The sequence below is a fragment of the Carcharodon carcharias genome, chromosome 10 (genome assembly GCF_017639515.1).
Source record: "Carcharodon carcharias isolate sCarCar2 chromosome 10, sCarCar2.pri, whole genome shotgun sequence".
Classification (NCBI taxonomy): domain Eukaryota; kingdom Metazoa; phylum Chordata; class Chondrichthyes; order Lamniformes; family Lamnidae; genus Carcharodon; species Carcharodon carcharias.
The window spans coordinates 135,337,697-135,358,961 of record NC_054476.1 but is presented as its reverse complement, the minus strand read 5'-3'; the positions used below and the strand labels follow the sequence as shown (position 1 = coordinate 135,358,961).

Below are 21,265 nucleotides of genomic sequence, written 5' to 3'. Positions count from 1 at the left end.
TTCTCTCCTGAATATCCTAACTCTGATTTTAAAGCCACATCCCCTTGTCCTTGACTCCTCCACCAGCAGAAAAAATGTTTCTTGTGATCAAACCAATCAATTCCTTTCAAAATGCTAAAAGCTTTGTAACTATAAGGGGAAGTGGATGCAAGGCATTGATGGAACCCACAGTGTAAGGATTGCTAAATGAAAGGCAGTATTACAGATGTTGTAAAATTGGAGCCGGACTTATTTCTTAAAAAAAAATAAGAGTACCTGGTTAGAATAAGAAGGCAAAGATGGACTGGAAAGCAAAGTGCCATTACTCTTTTTGGTTACAGTTGATTTGATCTGCTGAGGAAAAAAAAATAGGTCAAATTAAACAGGCACAAAAATATTTCCAGTTAACCTCTATAGGAATTCAGGGTTTATTTTAACGATGTTTCAGTTGGGTGTTGTGGCGACTGGTCATATGCTGATGTAGTAACTCGATGAGTAAAGATCAGGACTTTCTTCCCCACCTGCTGAGGCCGTTAGAGGAGATGGGCATTGTAGTACAGGGCAACAGAGTAAAGTGTGGATCTTTTAAAAGAATTAGGTAAATTAATTTAAGGTCCCACTTTGAATTATTTTATCAATACTGTGGTCAGCACAGTACCATTATGGTTAATTGCTACTTTAAAGCTTCTCCTCTTGTTTCCACCACGTTGCGAATAAAACTTCTTCCAAAATACTTCTCTATTACTGGAGTGAAATTAAGGCTCATCACACTCAATCGCCTAATCTAATGCATTCTCTCTCCGGATCTGCAAACTGATTAAGCCCCTTACCGTCTTTCTTCCTTCCAAACTATGCTGTTTAAAAACTAGGCTAAGCATAATTCCAAACACTACTTTCAGCTCTGCTTTGTCTTATTGTATTTTATTCTTTCCGGCCTTGGTTTTGCAATCTAAAAATCATCTGCCAACAAAAGGACCTCAACAGCTCAAAATCCACTCAAAAGACAGCACTATTTTATCTTCCTTTCCAATTTTCTCCCCCCACCCCTTCCTCTCTGACCCCTTGCTGTGATACAATTTCACAAGCACCAGCCATCTGCCTAATTCAGAGATAAAAACAAAAAAACTGCGGATGCTGGAAATCCAAAACAAAAACAGAATTACCTGGAAAAACTCAGCAGGTCTGGCAGCATCGGCGGAGAAGAAAAGAGTTGACGTTTCGAGACCTCATGACCTTGGTCAAGTTCTGTCGAAGGGTCATGAGGACTCGAAACGTCAACTCTTTTCTTCTCCGCCGATGCTGCCAGATCTGCTGAGTTTTTCCAGGTAATTCTGTTTTTGCCTAATTCAGAGTCTTGTCGTGTATATGGCTATGGGATGTGGTGCTCAGGCAAGCCAGATCCTCTCATCAACTAAATCCAACACATACCCACATTGGGAGTGGGAATCCTGACTAACTTCCCACCTCTCCCCAAACAAAGGGACAGTGAGCACACAGTGCTCTTAATGATTCTGAGAGTTTAACTCTACACATAAATGAACAGAAACCTGGGATATCACCAGTATGTAGAGCTCAATTGCTCATTGGGCCATTAGGGGAGATTTTAAAATGGATGGTGTAAACAGCTGGATCAGTGTTTGCACTTGGAGAAAATAATGCAATGATTAATGCGGCAACACAGCCCAAGAGAATCTGTGGCTTTTCTCCCTATGGAAAAGCATCAATCTTCCTGTATGACAGTACAGAAACAAGTGGCATCTGTGTGGAAACACAGGCACTAACTCCAGTCCCATCTAAGCAATAGAGGGCAGACTATAAAATTCAATCACTAACACAATATAGTGGAACAAACTTTATTATTGAAGAAATGAGTTTCACCTTCTTTCCATTCTGTTCAATTGCCGGCAATTTCCTCTTCATCCCTTTTCCTGCTGATGAATCTGAAGTTTCAGACGGCGATTTTTTGGAGGTGCTGTTAGCTAAAACGGTATAAAATAGAAACATTACATTTTGACAATAATTAACAATACATTTTTAAAAAGAGTTTTAATTGGGAGGGGTGGTATCCGAGTGGTTAGTAAAATGTTCCACTAGTTTTTATACATCGGGTGTATGAATTGGAGATGTTCAATTATCTGCTGGTTTCTTTTACCCAAAAATTGTACCCTTCCATTGGATATAACTGATGTTAAACTTAAATAAAAGTTATTTTACCAGAAGGAACTTTATCATTCTATAACTTCATGCAACACTCTAAGTATACACTTTACTTAAATTCATGTCATCTTTCCGTTTCCTTCCTCAGCTTTTTTCTCTCCTACTCTTTCTTTCTCACACTATAATTGTGGATTTAGTATAGTACTGAGGGAATGCTGTGCTGTCAGAGATGCTGTCTTTGGGTAATAGCGTTAAACAGAGGACCAGTCTGCCTTTGCAGGTACATCCAAAAGATTCTATGGCACAATGCCAAGGGGAGCAGCAAGTTCTCCTAGTGTCCTGGCCAATATTTATACCTCAAGCATATTACTGAAACACTTTATATGATTAACTTCATTACTGTTTGTGGGACCTCGTGAGTGCAAACAGGCTGCCACATTTCTTACATTATAACTGTGATTGTCCTTTAAAAGTAGTCATTGGCTGTAAAGCACTTCAAGATGTCCTGAAGTCACAAAACTGAGAGTCTCTTTCTTTCAATTTCACAAAGGTGAGAAAGTAACATCCTGTCCATCAGTCTAGACTGGATGCAAACTCCTGCCCTCACCTTCTTGGCTCTTACTTTTCTTCCCAGGTGATTTTGAAGGGGCTTTTGAACCTCGTGATGTCAGTTTTGATGTCACCTCAGTGTTCCCGGAACCACCAGAAGGCCATTCATCATCATCTTTCCCAGAAGTCACAATAATATCTGTCTTCTCTTTAGAAACCCTGTATAATTCCTGCAAAATCCAGTTTATTGAAAAGCTCAGTAAAAGCAAAAGGAGATTCTTTTTTAAAAATGGCTCATTGCTTTAAATAGCAGGTATGACATAAAATTGTGTAATCAAATTTTAAGTATTATTTATAAGTAGACAGAAATGACAGGATCAGTTGGAACTGAGCCCAATTGACAAGATTAACACCCAGCCGATGCAGCATGACTTACAAAAGGTATCCAAAAGAATAGCCAGCACTTATTTCCCAATGCTGTAGATGAATCTCAAAGTTCCAAGCACAGCCTCTTCACTCACCCTCCACCAGTATGGGCCCCATTCCCTCCCTCTGCAAGCACGCAGTCTCCCCCAAGCCCCCTGCCTGTACCATAAGAATGGATGCAGAAAAGTAGGTCACATTCCAATCCTTGGCTCCAGTCAGACTTTTTTTTTTAGACGTTTTAATAATCTGTCCAGCACAACAATACATCTGCAATATCCCAGGAATTCCTATCGGTTAACTGACATTCACAGTTATTCCTAGTTCTTTGCTAAAACACACCATCATAACGCCGCACAATCTGCAATGCCATTTACCTTGAGCTGAAGAAGATTGGTTGCAGTTTGCCAGTCTTTGTCTTCACGAATACGCGTGCACCGCGGGAACCGAATTGAGATGCCATCTGCAGAGTGGGCCTCTGATTTAGAGAACTCAGCTCCAGTGATTTCCCACACTGGTGCTTTCTATAAGACATAAAGAAAGAGCAGCAACTGCTGTGTAATAAAATGTTTTAAAAAAATTAGAAAATAAATGCAAGTCTGGAGAGTCTCATGCGGAAGAGGAACTTGAACGGAATTCTCCTGAATTAGGCCTAGAAGACACAGAACTGCTTCATGCAAGAACAAATCAACTCAAAAAAAAATGGCCTCTATCTGGATGTGCCAAGTGACTAAAAGAAAAAGGGATATTTCATCTATTACTTAAGACATCGTTCATGCACAGGGGGCTCAATGGCAATATCCAATGTAGAAACACTTTGCAAACCTACCTTTGGATCTCTGATAATAAAATCGGGTGTGTAGTTCTTACTGACATTTAGCCAACCTGGTACCTTGCTTGGATCCTGCACCAAAAGGACATTTATTTAACCAGCTTTTTTAACAAAAATCAACTTAATTTTAGGATTTTATGAAAGTTGAAATAATTCTATAACATACAGCAAGAATAATGAATTATTGGAAATATCGCATCACCTTGCTTATTTTCACCATATCCAATTCATTCTGTAATCGTGCCAATGTTGCATCATCATGCCCACCTCCACACTTGGTCACTGTGCACCATTGTGAAGAATCAGGATCGTAGCACCCCATCAAGAAAATGGACATCATCCCACCTGGAAACCAGTCCAACGAATCCAATAAATTTATTCAAGGCAGAGTTAGACAGATTTTTGTTAGACGAGGGAGTTAAGGGTTACGGGGGGAAGACAGGAAAGTGGTGATCAGACCACAACCAGGTCAGGCACCATCTTATTGAATGGTGGAGCAGGCTTGAAGGGCCGAGTGGCGTACTTCTGTTTAAAAATCTTACATTCCTATGAACTCCACTGATCCATAGTTACCCATGTACCTAAGAGGACTTGTATAAGGCAGGGCAGAATCTTAAAAAATGGAAACACTAAATAGATGAATTCAAATCATGATGGAGGAGAGAAAAAAACCCAGAAAAGTCTCCATCATTTCCAAGAGACTCCTAGAGGTGGCTGGCCAATTTGAAGGTCCATTACCACTCAGACAGAACTTCTAACAAAGATTCCTAAACTACTATTTGGTTCACATTAACTGGGATGGTGTAGTTCCCCCATTAAGGGCAATCTCATTAATTGAACCAATCCACGCTGTGGTGCTCAGCCTTTGAGACCAGAGAAGTACCACGTCTGATTCCTGACCTCTGCTGAGATTTCGGATTTCGACTAGGGCAGTTGTGAGGATGCTAAAATTGGTTCCAGCATTTCTGAATCAGGGGCAGGGGTGACAAATACAAGTCAACTACCAGTGATTACTACTGTGTGACACTGCTGGAAAGGTGTGCGTATATACAATGTCACATTGGTATAATGGTAAATATGACTCCTTCATCAAGTCTTTCCTTATTGCACGAATTCCTCCTCACACAAATTCTTGACTTACTTACAGATAAGCCTGTGCATCCCAGTAAGTCTTTAGTAGAAAGTGGTTAAAAAGATGGACTTTGAAAGGCAGCGTTGCAGACAACCTAACCGTTTGGTTTACTGATCCAGAGCCAAAATCTATAAAGCAACATACAGTATAAATATTTGGTTTCATGCAAGTGCCACTGTTACCTTTATTCCCTTGCCCATAGAATGCTCCCAGCACAACGAGGTCAGCAGTATCAGCCATCGCACCTTCATTGAGATAATCCTTCTTTACTTTCAGCCAATGACGTTTGCCCGGTTCGTACAGACTCTACACACAGGAAACGCTTTCAGTGACAATCAGGACATTTATGTACGATAGCGACAATAAAAGTAAAAACATTTCAATAGGTAACATTTCCCAAACTAACTTTGTTACATCAAAACTTCTCAAATATGAAATTACACCTGCATGTTACAGGCCCTGTAACTACAATACAGCAATAAATGGTCACTCTGCCAGGATAGTGGAGTTCTCAAGCTATTCACACTTGGGGTTTCCTAGCAAGTAATACTTAAAAAGAAAGTCCCTGTATTGGGGCTTGAACCAACGACTTTCTGACTCAGGTAAGAGCACCACTAACTAAGCTAATGGTTGCCACTTTAACTACTTTCCACCAATTCTTCTCAGGTAAGAAAGGTATTTTTTTGTTGGTAGGTCATGAGAGCGCTTGCTGTTTACGCGACCCAGTAAAATACAGATCTTGTCAGTCATCAGTCTTCATATGACTGCTCGGGTTAGGTGAGGTTGGGTCTGCACTGGCTGCACGAGAACTGGACATCAGAAAGCAGCCATGACATAAGCACAAGTTCAACACAAAGAGCCTAAGTATTATTTCTCAATGCAGGGTGGTTTTGGGTGGGGGGGGCGGTGGTTGAACAAGGTGGGGCTCAGGCAAGCTGCTAAGAGAAGAATCGAAAACTGCAGCAGAATGTTTATGCTCAAGTAAAATATTTAAGTAGAAAAAAAATTACATGGATGTATGTGGAACTTCAAGAGGACATAGACAAGTTGGTGGAGTGGGCAGATAGGTGGCAGATTAAGTTCAATGCAGAGAAGTGCGAGGTGATGCATTTTGGTAGGAAGAACATGGGCAGACAATCTAAAATAAGGGACAGAATTCTGAAGCGGGTGCAGGGGCAGAAAGACTTGGGTGTACATGTGCATAGATCTTTGAAGGTGGCAGGACAGGTGGAGAGAGAAGTTAATAAAGCATATAGTATTCTGGGCTTTATTAATAGCGGCATAGAGTACAAGAGCAGGGAGGATATGCTGAATTTATACAAGACCCTCGCCAGACCTCATCTGGAGTACTGTGTACAGTTCTGGGCACCATATTATAGAAAGGATATGAACACATTGGAGAGAGTGCAGAAGAGGTTTACAAGAATGGTTCCAGGGGCGATAAACTTCATAAAAACAAAAAAACTGCGGATGCTGGAAATCCAAAACAAAAACAGAATTACCTGGAAAAACTCAGCAGGTCTGGCAGCGTCGGCGGAGAAGAAAAGAGTTGACGTTTCGAGTCCTCATGACCCTTCGACAGAACTTCAAGTTGAAGTTCTGTCAAAAGGTCATGAGGACTCGAAACATCAACTCTTTTCTTCTCCGCCAATGCTGCCAGACCTACTGAGTTTTTCCAGGTAATTCTGTGATAAACTTCAGTTATGAGGAAAGATTGGAGAAGCTGGGACTGTTCTCCTTGGAGATGAGAAGGCTGAGAGGAGACTTGTTAGAAGTTTTCAAAATCATGAGGGAGCTGGACGAGGGGGCACAGGTTTAAAGTGATTTGCAAAAGAAGCAAATATAACATGAGCAAAAACTTTTTCACACAACGAGTAGTTTGGGTCTGGAATGCACTACCTGGAAGTGTGGTGGAGGCAGGTTCAAACAAGACATTCGAGAGGGCATTAGATGATTATTTGAATAGGAACAAGTTGCAGGGGTACAGGGAAAAGGCAGGGCAATGGCATAAGGTCATAATGCTCCTTTGGGGCCAATGCAGACATAATGGGCCCAATGGCCTTCTTCTGTGCTGTTAAGATTCTGTGATTCGGGGAATGCACAGGTGAGCAAGACTAGCAGAATTGCTCTTTGAAAGAGCCAGTGAAGACTCGATGGGCCAAATGTGTTGTACTGTTCCACCATTCTAAGAATGGGGCTTCTTGTTTATTAAACGTAGTTTAAAGTCTGACCGCACACTGATATCTACATAAGGATGTGCCCAAAGTGTCTGACTTTTCAAAAATATCATATCTGAAGTTATTACCTCAAAGGAACAAAATATGCACAACTTTAAAATAGGAATAGGTATCAACAGTGATTAACTGGAAGGAACATTGAACAATTTATTTTTCTTCTAAGTTTCATTTGCTAAGTGTTGCAGGTTTTGAGCAATACAAGTTGTGGCATTTCACCAGTGTTGGTACCAGAAAATATTCATGACACAGATCTACTGGTGTGTGGTTTTGTTTTTTTGCCTGCTTGTCACATTTTTCATTTTGTATTTTTGCACAGAGTTAAGTTTGTGTTGGCTGTAAAATTATATACATTGTAACCTCTCCGTCCAGAATGCTTGGGACCAAGGCATTGCTGGATTTCAGGATTTTCTGGATTATAGAACAACATTTGAATGCCTAACCACAATTTTAATTCCCAATTAGCAAACTTTTCTTCCTTTGTCCCACCTGGCCGACCAGTCAGAAAAGTTAGAGTCCATGGGATACAGGGGAATGTGGCAGTTGGATCCAAAATTGGCTCAGCAATAGGAAACAAAGGGTAATGATCAACGGATGCTTTCACGAATGGAAAAAGGTTTCCAGTGGCGTTCCACACGGCTCAGTGTTGGATCTCCTGCTGTTTGTTGTATATGTTAATAATTTGGACTTAAAACATGTGAGGCACAACTGAGAAATTTGCAGATGACACAAAAATTGGTAGTGTATTTGGTAGTGAAGAAGATAGCTGTGTACTCCAGAATGACAGCAATGGTTCGGTTGAGTGGGCAGAAAAGTGGCAAATGGAATTCAATCTGGAGAAGAAGTGTGAAGTAATGCATTTTGGGAGTGCAAACATAGCAAGGGAATACTCAATAAACAGGAGGTATTGAAAGGCGTAGAGGAAGTGAGACACTTTGAAGTGCATGTCCACAGGTCTCTGAAGGTGGCAGGACAGGCGGTAATGAAAGCATATGGAATCTGTCCTTTTCTTGCACGTGGTACAGAATACAAAAGCAGGAATGGAAGGCTGGAACTGTATAAAATGCTGGTTAGGGCACAGCTGGAATTTTGCGTACCGGTCACAACATTACAGTAAGGACACAATCGCTTTGGAGAGAGTATAGAAGAGATTTACAAGAATGTTGCCAGGCTGGAAAATTGCAGCTATGAGGACAGATTAGGTCGGCTAGGGTTGTTTTCCTTAGAAGAGACAGCTGAGGCGTGACTTGATCGAGTTGTACAAAATTATGAGGGACCTGGATAGAGTAGTCAGGGAAGACTTGTTTCCCCTAGCAGAGAGGTCAATTACCAGGCGGGCACAGATTTAAGGTGATTCGTAGAAGGATTAGAGGGATATTAGGAAAACATTTTTCACCCAGAGGTGGTAGGTGTCTGGAATTCGCTGCCCAGATTGGTGGTTGAGGCAGAAACCCTCAACTCATTTAAAAAGATACCTGGAGCTGCACCTGAAGTGCTGTAACCTGTAAGACTACGGACCGGGTGCTGGAAGGTGAGATTAGAATGGGCAGTTTTCTTCACCCAGTGCTGACATAACGGGCTGAATGTGCCATAACTTTTCTATGATTATATGGTTGGCATTCATAATGTCTCTTTCTCCTACAGCCTTCTCACTGAAACAGCCAAAGGCTGTTACTCTTATCTTTAGTAGTGATTACTCCTCTTCTCCTAGGAGCTCTAATTTAGATGTAATCATGTACGCAGTAGAAGCACAACTATTAGAATAACCACAAAGGACATGACATTCATTATTTCATGATTTGTAGCAGTGCCACAAGTGGTGAGTCTGAAAGTTGTGTGGGTCTGCTCAAAACAACTTTTGGACAATTGGTATTTCCAAATTTAAGAGATTACAGTGTCTATAGATTTCCATAATAAAATCCTTCAAATTACCTGATATTTCATTTTTCCAGCACAGCTCTTTACTGATTGGAGGTTCCTAGGACACTTTGCTTTTCTCTAGTGGCCATAATATTTATCTTTTAAACTTTTAAGAATGGTGTCAAGGTGCTAATGAAATGCAATTTATTTTTTCATTAGTAAAGGTTAATTTTTTTGAGATTTTAAAATTGAAATAGTGCCAGAAAGAAACAACACTACAGTGTGATCTATCTTGAATCTTTGACTTGTTTTCTAAAGTGCATTTTTTTTTAAATAAGACCCTGAATAAAAGTATCCATTCATGAGAATGGTCGATTAGATCAAATGTCCCAGTGACGAAAAATAAAGGCATCATAAGTCACAATCTAAAACACAAAATGTCCTGTTGACTTTAAAATTACAGTTTAACACAGGGATCCATTCAAATAACAATAAATCATAATAAAGCTAACCAAATGATTGGTTTGATCCACTTTCACTCCAGTACTTTCCAATCTGTAAAATATCAGATTAGACTGGCCAGAAAAATGAAAATGAAAGTTGCCATAGTCCCAGAGGACCATAGGCTGCTCTCTCATTAGACAGAGGCAACTGGTGGTGACTTTAACTTGAGGGTCACCGCACCTCAGGCGAGGGGTAAGGTTGAGATTATGAATGACCTCAGCTGGTACAGGGATAGAACCCACGCTGTTGGTGTCACTCCACATTACAAACCAACTGTCCAGCCAACTGAGCTAGCCGACCCCTGTTAAAATTACTGATGAGTGGTTTGCAGTGTGCTTCTGAACAGATTCCCTTTCCCCAATGTGCTGCCAGGCAACAATCGTCCAATTTCCTCAATTCTACCAGGCCTTACAGTGGCTGCTCGCCTCCCAAACTCTAAGGCACCTCTTCTCTCCCAGGCCTCTTGTGTCTACATCCAGGCCTGCCAACTATCAGTCACAGGTTCCCCACAATATTCCAACTTCTCCCTTATTTATGTACATTTCACCAGCTTGCAGAATCTATACCATCCCATTTGTGGTATGATTCAGCTGACATTTCAGTATATTAACCGATATTTAGCAAATATAATAGCAGAAACTGACTGCATCAGAAAACCTGCCAGGAAGGTACAGACATGTGGAATGACAGTCTACATCACAAACCAGACAAAGAGAGGAAAGAGTTACAGAAAGAGTAACAGTGAGAAAGAGTCAGACACAGTAAAAAAAAATCATATAGAAAGTGATGAAGCCCAGCAAAGAGGAATAGTAGGTCACAATGAATGAGAGCATAAAAGAAAGAAAAGAAGAAAGGAAAAGAAAATTTTTTCTCATTATCCCCATGATCAATGCTTGAAGTAGAAAATTCCTAGCTTGCTGAGTAAGTGAGGATGGAAATTCAAAAGTTCTGGGCACAATCTTACAATTCCCCATGCATGTGGGTCTTCTAAAATTCTTTTTCATAGGGCGTGAGTGTCACCAGATAGGCCAGCACTTTTATTGCCCATCCTTAATTGCCCTTGAGAAGGGGGTAGAGAACTGGAGGATTGAAAATGTTCCAAAAAAAAAAACAGGAGAAGGATAAACCACAATTACAAGCCAGTTAGCCTTACATCAGTGGTGGGGAAACTTTTTAAAGACAATAATCCAAGGCAATATGAACAAGCAGTTGGAAAAATAGGAGTTAATAAATGAAAGCCAGCATGGATCTTTTCAAGGAAAATTACATCTGACGAACTTGACTGTCTTCTTTGATGAAGCGATGGAGAGTGAAGGTAGTGTGGTTGAAGTTGTGTTTATGGACTTTCAAAAAGGCATTTGATAATATACCACATAATAAACGTTAACAAAACTGAAGCCCGTGGGATTAAAGGGGCAGTAATTCCATGGTGCAAACTTGGCTAAGGGACAGGAAGCAGAGTCAAGGTGAGCAGTTGTTTTTCAGGTTATAGGGAAGTATGGAGTGGAGTCCCCAGGGTTGATATTGGGACTACTGCACTTCTCTGCATTAAATTCCTCTTTACTACCACTGCACTTTTTGATATACATCAATGGTCTGGAGTTAGATATGCAAAGCATAATTTCAAAGTCTGCAGTCAACACAAATCTCAAATGTCCTAAACAGTGAGAAAACAGTGAAAAACTTCACAAGGACATAAATTGGTAAAATAGGCAGACACAGGACTGATGAAACTTAATGTAGAGCAGTGTAAAGTGATTCACTTTGGTAAAAGGAATGAGGAAAGGCAACAAGAACAAAATGGTGCAATATTAAAGCAGAAGAAGAAACAATGAGACCTCGGGGTATACCTACACAAGTAAGGAGTTGGTGACTTAGCAATAATGTCATTATACTAGTAATCCAGAGGCCCAGGCTAATCCTCTGGGGCCACAGGTTCAAATCCTATCATGGCAGCTAGTGAAGTTTAAATTCAGTTAATAAAAAATCTGGAATTGAAAGCGAATCTCAGTAATAGCAACCATGGCCTGAATTTCACGCTTGGCGTGTGCACCAAGTCAGTGGGAGCGGAAACAGATGTGGAAACCGCTCTTGGCCACGGTCAGGTTGCAAATGCAATTTCATGCTAGAAGGCCAATTAAGGTCTGCCCAGCAGTAAATGGGGCCAGGAGGGGACGGGAGCCTGTCGGGTACCGGGTCCTGTGGCAACCCGGCAGGCGCTTTAAAACCGGCGGAGGCAGCTCCCTGAAGGCTGCCATGGGGAGAATCTTCGGAGTTTGTCCAGGAGACTGGAACAGTGGCCTTACCAGTGGCTGGAAACATCAGCTGATCTTCTCTGGATAATTACGCCAGTAACATACCAAAATGCTACTATACCCTTGATGAATCCCAAAGAGGAAGAATTTTCTCAGCGCGGCTCTCACTCTGCTGCCATGCCTATTGCTTGAAGTGTGGCAGAAATTCTATTTCTTCTCTTTGAATAATTCCTCCTTCATGTCTATTCTTTAGTTGCCATATTCTCCATTTTACCACCAAAACATTGCAAGTCATTTTTGTACAGGCTTGCTTCTATTTGTCAGAACAGAAAATTTGAATAATTCCTCAATTAACTTAATGTAGTAAGTTAAACTCTGGTGAAATTAAATCTTTGGTTTAATCATTCAGCCATTGGTTAATGAAGCAAAGCTAACTAAAGTGCCTTTACGCTCAAGATATTTTTCCCATGAAGTTTAAGGATGAATAAAATGTTGAGTTTGGTTCCACCTGTTTATGTTAGGCATGGAGGCTTCTGTTCTGACATGTTTTGTTAATCTGTTTACTGGTGTGATCATTAACACCATATATTGTTACGTTCATTTGACGTGAGTGCCAACATGATATAAATTTTGCTTTTGTCTTGATGGCCTGAGTATGTTTCACTTGTTTTGTAGATGCAGGGCACGTCAGTTTCTGATGCTGGACATGAATGGCTCTAAACTTTATTGCACAGACACTGACTGGACTTTGGGTTCAAAGGAAAGGTCATTTCAAACATCCAGGATGGAGGCGGCAGTCTTGGCATGAGGTGGAAGCAGGTCTTTGGCAGCCGAGCTGAAGCAGCATTGGATCAAAGTGTCCCTGTCTCCCTGAAGGATCCAGAGGTCTGCCTCCACGCCCTCTGCGTTCTCCTCACCAGCCTCCTCTTCTGACTCACCAGTAGATTCATCATCTTTGCCCTTTGGAGCTGCCTCAAGATCCTCTTCGTCTAGTGGGTCCCACCTTGCCAGTGCCAAACTGTGGAGAGCGCAGCATGCAACCACCATCAGTGGCACCTGCTCTAGGGGGACTGTGGTGCACCCCTTGAATGGTCCAAGCATCTGAAGCGCATCTTAAGAAGGCCTATGGTCCTCTCTATCACCGCCCTTGTGGAGGCATGACTCCTATTACAACACTGCTTTATCTCTGTTCCTGGGTAGCGGAGAGGTGTCAGAAGCCATCTTTTCAAGGGATAGCCCTCGTCACCCAGCAGCCATCCATCCAGTCGAACTGAAGCAGTGAGCAGCCTTGGAATCTGTGAGTGTCTGAGGATGTAAGCGTCATGGGAGCTGCCAGGATACCCTGCACAGACTTGCAGAATCTAGATCCTGTGGTCACAAACTATCTGGACGTCCATCGAGTGGAAGCCCTTCCTGTTGACAAAAGTACCCGGATGACTCGCTGATGCCTTGATAGCTACACGTATGCAGTCGATTGCATCTGGATTTGGGGACCCAGCAATCACTACAAACCCTCTGGCTCGCTCAGCCTGGCTGGCCTCATCCATATGGAAATGAGTAAATGTCATTAGCCACCTTAATGGAGCATTCAGTTACCAACTTGACGCAATTGTGGACAGCTGATTGAGATACTCCACAAAGATCCTCCACTGACACCTGGAAAGAGCTGGAGGCATAGAAGTTGAGGGCCACCATGACCTTCAGAGCCACTAGCATGGGGTGTCCACCCACACAGTTGGAGGTGATCTCAAACCAATCATCTGAAAAATAGAGGTCAGTCTCCCTGGAGACACGGAGCCTCCTTCAGCATTGCACCTTTGAAATGCTGAGGTAGCTGCATCGCTGTCTGTGAACCCTGGTAGCAGGTTAGTGGCGTCTTCTGTGGCCCCTTCCACCTTGGACTACCTGCTGGCCCTGTGCCTCTCCTCCCCACAGGTCGCTCCCCTGGAAGCTACATTGAGACACCTAGCCTCCTCTCCCTTCTGCCCCTCTCTTCCTCCTCAGGGGAGGTGCCACCAGCAGAGGCCACAATGCCCATTACCAGGGTAAGGGAAGGCTGTCTGGTACCTGGAAGGGTCCACAGGGTCAACATCCTCCGGGGGCCTTGAAGGCACCAACGAGTCCTGAAATGAAGCCTAGAAATGCTTAGACTGAAGCTCAGAACAGAGATGAAGCTGTCAAGTCCAAATAAACAACCAGCAGCAAACTGTCATGAAGAAATATTGTCTATAATTTATTGGAAATTATTTTTAAAATGGAATTGTAGTGGGGTCTGTGTCTATGTGTTTGACTGTGTGTGTCTTAATTGAATTAAAGCCAGATAGTCTGGGTGCTTTGATGTATTATAGTTTGACATGTTAATTGGATAAACAGTAAGGAGGATAGAAGGTAAAGTGTAAATTTACATTTGTTGAATAAAGCACTCAAGAGTGGGAGTAAAATCTTGCACCTAGCTAGGAGATGCCAAGCAATGTGTTTATATTACTAATAAAATTAGTGGGATGAAAATGTTATTGTTGAAGATGTGAAGTAAAAAACTGGTGAAACCATGGGAAATTTACATTCAAAGGAAAAGCTAGGTATAAACAGAAAGGATTTTGTGTGTGTAAGGCAGAGGCATTTAAGATCTAACCATCCTGTAAGCCTGCAACTGTGTCTGCAAAGGAACCAGATTGCAAGGAACCTCATTTTGAATTTGTAAAGTCAAATGTGCTTTGCCTGGTGTCTGTTTAAAGTCTATGGGTTATTGTTGCCTTGGTGAAGATTTAACTGGGAGTGATTAATTTGGAGATTTGTTTAAAAGTTATTATGGTAGTAATTTGCAGATGTGTGTGTGTTTAATTTGTTGTCAATTAATACATTTTTAATTAGTTTTATATAAAAAGCCTCGAGGTTCAGTAGTCTTATTCCTGAATTCAGAGCTGCATCTCAAGCATATCAATTGAAAGTATAGATTAAGACAGTTGCTTCAAGTTTTCCTTTGGGGTATCAACAACTCAGTCTTTACCAATTGCTGTGTCACAACACTGTCTCCCTAACTCCTCACTATTCACAATGGCAATGCTGCAGACCTGCTTTATCCTTCCCCGGATTAAGTTTCGTTAAAAGTGGCTGCCTGCCTGCCTGCCTGTGTAACGAGGTCAAAATCGCACAGGCAATGCAAAATACAGTACAATTGGCTTTTTAATGGCATTAAATGACACTTTAATTGTTGTTGGGCGTGGCTCCAACACCCACCCGACGACCTGAAGACTGTTCACGTGCGGGATGACGTTAGGACACTCACCTGAATACACACATGACTGATAATGTAGATATAGGCACCACTTTGATTATTTTGAAATTATTTCCATACACAAATACTTGCCTGATTAATCCAGCCAATTCTGTCCACTTACAGAAGATAGGGCTACAGTAACAACCCATGTTGAGAATATCTCACCTTAATGTCTTTCAATACCAGTCCCTCCAGGCCCTCTCTAATCACTCGATTGATCATTTCTCCCAGGTCAGAGGCCCTCTGCCAAAATAAGATGCAAAGAGTTTCTTTTAAAAAAGAGTTAGTAAAATGTACACTTGTTTTATCAAATAAACTGATTAGTTACAGAGATGGTCACAAGAGTAATTTCTTTGATTAATGCATCAAAATTGTAACTTTGTTTGTTTTGAATTTTGTTTGAAGTATTTACATAGGCTAATGGGGGGGGTGCTGGTGAGCAATTTCTCCAGAGATCAATATGGTCTATCGCAATTTTAGAGTGAGTGAACTTGGCCGGAATGAATATTTAACACAATCTTAATTTGTAAAACTTGTCAATGTCTAACTTTACAAATCCAAGAACCCCTCCTTAAAAAGGAACCAAAGAAAAGACACTTCAAATGCATTACAGGTAGTGTGAAAAGAGAACAGATTAATTAGAGAGGTCAACTACATATGGGCTTTATTATAAGTGATAAAAGCAAGGAGGTTTCCCTCAACATAACATGTCAGAGCAGTTACTTTAAGTTTATAATAGAAAAAACCTTCAGGATTGCGTTGCTATCTCCAATAGGTAGTTCTAGACAGCAGTCATTGGTTATACAATATTTACAATCTGGGGTTCCATTTTCTGTGACCATTTTGTGTTCAAGATAATCAACATTAACAAATGTTATTATTGCAGAATTAATATGATATTTAGGCAGAGAGCAGCAGAATCGCTAACAGCATTGAGAGAAAAGTGGCAAAGAAATAACTTACATTTATTTCATGCTTTTAATGTAGGAAAGCATCCCACAGCACTTCACAGATGCACTGAGCCACAAACGAAGATATTACAATATTAGGAAGGGTTGACTAATAGCTTGGTCAAAGAGGTGAGATTTGAGATGGGCAAAGGAGGAGAGAGAGCAATGTTCCCTCCAAGCTGCACTTGTTCATTGTTTTTTGCCAACGATGTGATGGTTCACATTTGCATGGTGGAACATGTATGACATGTTCTGTTCCGGCAGATTATGGCGCCATAGTACACTGAAAAAAACCTCAGTGTAACCCACTATAACCCTGGTAGAAAATACACTGGCAATGTCTGAAGTTCTGGCTGAAGCCACAGACCACTTAGTATTGGGTTTTATCAAAATATCAGGAAAAACCTAAATAATTAGCAATATAAGAAATCAAAGTAAGAAGGAATAATGGAAGGGCATTCAATCTGCCCTTTGTCTAGATCCATGTCGGGTTGTACAAAGACTATGGAGCAGATTTTATGTATTTGCTCCTTAGCACAGAAGTATGATGGAATTACAGATTGGCAACTCAGGAAAGGAAGTGATTATTGGAGAGAAACCTTCTGTGACATGCAGAGCGTCATACCTGAATTTCCAATACGCACCCTCATCGTGCAAGTTTTACAGAGAGTGCTAAATTATATAAATCTATCTTGATGTCATCTCCCTCCTGTTTGACCACCTTATCCAGGTCCTTATGTGCCCTGTTGATTCACTAACTTCCGGCTTAAAAGAGCTTAAAATAAATTGATGTTACCTTCACCATTGGACACCAATTCAAAACCAAACAATGAAAATCTAGACCATTTTGGTAAGGAATACATACAGTATTGTGAAGCCTTTGTAAAAGGTTCCACTTAAAAAGTGACTGTACTCACAGTCACATGCTTCATCTCTGAAAACATGATCCTATTGGGGATTTCAACCATGTTGTCATGAAGGAATTGCTTTCTCTCACTGATTGGTCTGTAAAGACATAAAAAACATATTTAAATAAGTCACAAGGATAGTGTACATCAAGGAAGACATTAAGCCAGTCTAGCTCATTCTTCTATTTATTATAATTGCAGGTTTCTATGGAGATGATGGAAGCCATTGAGCCTGCATATATTTAAAGAGGGGTCCAAATTTCTAAATGGCCCAAGAGAAAATGTTGGGGTGTCCAAGTCCCTTGCAATCTGGAGCAACACCAAGGTTAAATGTGGCAGTTTTACCAAGGCTGGTATTATGAAAGTAAAACTTGGCATAATGTTGATTGCAGGCTTTGGAGCGGGCTGCGCAAGCGCTGACCAGCCCTTGAGTTCTTAGGATCCAGCATGCCTGTGCAGGAAGGAAAATGATAGGAAAACCCAGGTCATGTGACCAGGAGCAGAGAACTATTGCTGGCAAGAGTCCCAGGCAGGGGACAGGGAGGGGTCCCAAAAGGAAGTCCCAGGTACGGGGCAGAGACAGGGGACAGAGATCCTCGCTAAGGTAAAGAGAGAGCAGAGAAACAGGCTCCAAACAAGAAAAGATCCGCAGATAGCAGACTAAGTGAAGAGGGCTCAGAAGAAGCCTGAAGACCCAAGAAGGCAGCCTTTGTGCTGGGGGCCATTGAAGCAAAGGTACCCCTTTGGAACTGTAGTGCTCTGCTCAGCGTGGCCGAAGAGCTGAAGTTGTGCCTGTGAATTACTGCTCGAGTCCGGACTCCGGAATCCAGGAGAAGAGAATCTCAGGAAACGAGATTGAAACCTTGTGAGGTGGGCGGTTGTTGGTGTCATCCGAGTTGGAGTGACTTTTGGTGAGAATTCCGAGGTTAGATCTTCAAAGGTGAAGATGGGAATCCCACGTGAGAAAGACATAGGTTTCGGTGAGATTGGTTGATTCTCAGTGTTTCTGACATCTGGGTGTGTCGTCTTGGTCGCATCTGTTATTTAATGTGCAGTGTGTTTGTCCACAGTTTGCCTGTTAATTCACATGTACCTTATATTATCCCTGAATGCTAGAGTATAAGATAGATATTATAAATTGTTATCCTTCTGACTTTGTATAGTAAAGTTTATTTTTGTTTGTTCAAAAGCCGTGGAATCTTTTGGCTTTATTCACTTAGCAAGCGTCTTGAATCTCAAACTTTTGCCTACTTTAAACAAAACATTATTAATCTCTAACAGAACATCACCAAAAAATTGGGGTCTGGTCAAGGATCACTGTTGACCAGAGATACCCTTTTGTTTGTTTTTTTAAAAAAGGATCTTTCTGGTTGCTAGCATTTGAATACTTAGGCAATATTTTTGGGATTGTTGCAGTGGCAACTTGAGAGTCAAGAGTCAATGGCACTAGCACAACATAAAAACAGTAATTCAATTATACAACAAGCTCCATTGTGTCTGTTAAGACCCAAGTTCAAAAGGAATTTCCTACTGCATGCAGATTTGATGGGGGATGTACAAACCTGTTCATGAGGCTGACTCCATTGAAATAAATGCAGTCGAAGACAAAAAGACAAACATTAGCATCCTTGAAGGCGGCTTTCTGGAACAGAAGAAAAATAGAATTCAAATGGTTTGTTGAGCTAATACATACAATGCTAGCTCTACTGTTCAGTAGTCCAAAAGAATGTTCCAACCTCCATCTCTCAGACCAAAGACACGGACTCTTGCTGGACTACAGCTTCACTGTCTGCAGCTTTCCACTACCTCACCTAAATGGCCATTATTTATATGTGGGCCTTTACATCTTCAGCAAACACAACTAAGGGATGCATCCCAGGTGAGCCACACTTGTCCAGACGTGTGTACTAGCTAATGATCAGAAATGAGAACCTCGTCTGAAGTTTCTTCTACCTAGCCTAGAGAGCTGAAGCTGAAGGCAACTGTTAGCTAGATGGGATCAGACGTTTCAGATCAGGCACCATTCCTGGGTCCCTTCCAGTTTGTACGGCTTATAATTCTGAAGAACTTTCAAATCATTTTATGACAATTATTTGAATATTACTGTCAATAAATTGTATTAATAAAGCACATTTAATGTAATAAAACATCCCAAGGCACTTCACAGGAATATTAAGCAAAATTTTGACACCAAGTCACATAAGGAAATATTAGGACAGATGATCAAAACTTGGTTTAATGAGGTAGGTTTCAAGGGACATTTTAAAAAGAGGAAAGTGAGGTAGAGAGAGTTTAGGGAGAGAGCTCAAGCAGTTGAAGGCACAGCCAGCAATGGAAGAGTAATTTAAAATCGGGCGTTAATCATGAGGCCAGAATTAGAGGAACACAGATATCTAGAGGATTGTGGACCTGGAGCAAATGACACAGATAGGGAGGAGTGAGGCCATGGAGGGATTTAAAAACAAGGATGAGAATTTTAAAACCAAGATGGTGCTTGACCAAGAGCCAACATAGATCAACAAACACAGGGATGATGGGTGAACAAACTTGGTGCAAGTGAGGACACAGGTAGCGGAGTTTTGGATGACCTCATGTTTACCTTGCGGGGGGCGAGGCGGGGGGGGGTCCTTCATCATAAACATCACAGGAAGAAATTAAACATGGATCCTTCAATCACATTACCTTATGGACACCCAGTGTTCCAAAAGGGAGTGGTTTTCCACTGTGTGTATCAATCAGCAGCACCTCAGAATCCAAAATCATGCTGTCACCTCCTACAAAAGCTTTGGGAATAAAATCCCTAAAATGAGCAACCTAGGAGGGAAAAAACAAAAAAGACAAAATTAGTTTTTGTGACAATGAAACTACAGAGATCAGTCTACTTTCATCATACCAGAACACGGGGCATACCTAACATCATAGAATCACAGAATTGTTACAGCACAGAAGGAGACCACTTAGCCCATCGTGTCTGCATCAGCTCTCTGAATGAGCAACTCACCTAGTATCATTCCTTCACCTTCTCCTGTAACCCTACACATACTCCCTTTTCACATAACAGTCTAAACATCATGTTATCAGCTTGGTCTCAGTATGTAGATCTCTTGAGTCTGCAGGCTAGAAGTTTAACCCCACTCCAGTTGAGCACATAAAGTAGGCTGAGACCGAGACTAAGTTACGTGAATGCAGGTTCTTTTTTCATGTTTGTAATATTATAGGATAACTAGCAGTATAGCGCAAACATCAAAACTATAATTTCTGATACCAGATGTCCTCCAGTGCTTATATATGGAATAAGCACATCCATTTTTGATAGAGTTACATCTGCTCAACACTAACAGAGAGAGAGGACAGCCCTATGATTTACCAACAAACCACATAAATCCCATTAAACTTGCTCAGGAGCAGGCAGTCCTTTACAGTTTATTTTTACATTTATTAGGGAGATTAAACTCATACAAAACACATAGTGAGCTTTTAAGTACGGAAAAGTGGAAAGGGCAGGTGGGGAGGGGGAGGGAAAAAGGAAGAGTGAGGAAACAAAAAAATACATTGATGCTATTCAGGCATCCCTGGCCCAGGTATTTATATTGTAACAACAACTAATAGTTATGTTGTACCTTTCTCATAATAAAGGTCCCAAGGCACTTCACAAGAGTATTATAAAACAAAGTATGATACAGAGTCATATAAAGGATTAGGTCAGATGACCGAAACCTTGGTCAAAGAGGTAAATTTTAAGGAGTGTCTTAAAGGAGGAAAGTGAGGTAGAGAGGAGGAGGGTTTGCGGAGCTTTGGGCCTAGGTAGCTGAAAGCATGGTCAACAATGATGGAGTAATTAAAATCAGGAATGCACAAAAGGCCAGAATTGGAGGACAGCGGGTATCTGAAGGTTGGAGGGCTGGAGGAGATTAGATAGGAAGGCGAAAGGCCATGGAGAGATTTGAAAGCAAGAATGGGAATTTAAAAAAAATCAAGATGCTACTTTACCAGGAGCCACTGAAGGTAGTGAGGTCGAGGTGATTGATGAATGGGATTTGGTGAGTAAGGACAAAGGCAGCAGAGTGTTAAATGATTTTAAGTTTGCAGGGAACATGGCAGGCCAGCAGATGTGTTAGATTAGTCAAGTCTGGAAGTTAACAAAGGCATGAATGAGGGTTTCAACAGCAGAGAAACTGAGACAGGGTAGGAATTGATGGTCTTGA

General features: G+C 41.3%; 1 protein-coding gene across 12 annotated transcripts in view; it reads right to left on the bottom strand.

Moving 5' to 3' along the window:
- The window catches only part of lig3 (ligase III, DNA, ATP-dependent), a 73,742-nt gene that overhangs the window by 22,425 nt on the left and 30,052 nt on the right, over window positions 1-21,265 (bottom strand). For 9 of the 12 annotated variants that reach the window (XR_005944173.1, XM_041196960.1, XM_041196962.1 and 6 more), the window contains 11 exons: window positions 19,743-19,874; window positions 18,623-18,702; window positions 17,070-17,157; window positions 15,368-15,445; window positions 5,255-5,378; window positions 4,143-4,285; window positions 3,938-4,012; window positions 3,486-3,632; window positions 2,744-2,915; window positions 1,858-1,958; window positions 256-333 (listed from right to left, as the gene is read on the bottom strand). Coding sequence is in view for 11 of the 12 variants with exons in the window: in XM_041196960.1 (XP_041052894.1) it covers window positions 256-333; window positions 1,858-1,958; window positions 2,744-2,915; window positions 3,486-3,632; window positions 3,938-4,012; window positions 4,143-4,285; window positions 5,255-5,378; window positions 15,368-15,445; window positions 17,070-17,157; window positions 18,623-18,702; window positions 19,743-19,874 (1,218 nt within the window). In the remaining variant the exon portion in view is untranslated. The remainder of the gene's footprint in view (window positions 1-255; window positions 334-1,857; window positions 1,959-2,743; window positions 2,916-3,485; window positions 3,633-3,937; window positions 4,013-4,142; window positions 4,286-5,254; window positions 5,379-15,367; window positions 15,446-17,069; window positions 17,158-18,622; window positions 18,703-19,742; window positions 19,875-21,265) is intronic. The other 3 variants (XM_041196965.1, XM_041196966.1, XM_041196969.1) reach the window with 3 other exon arrangements.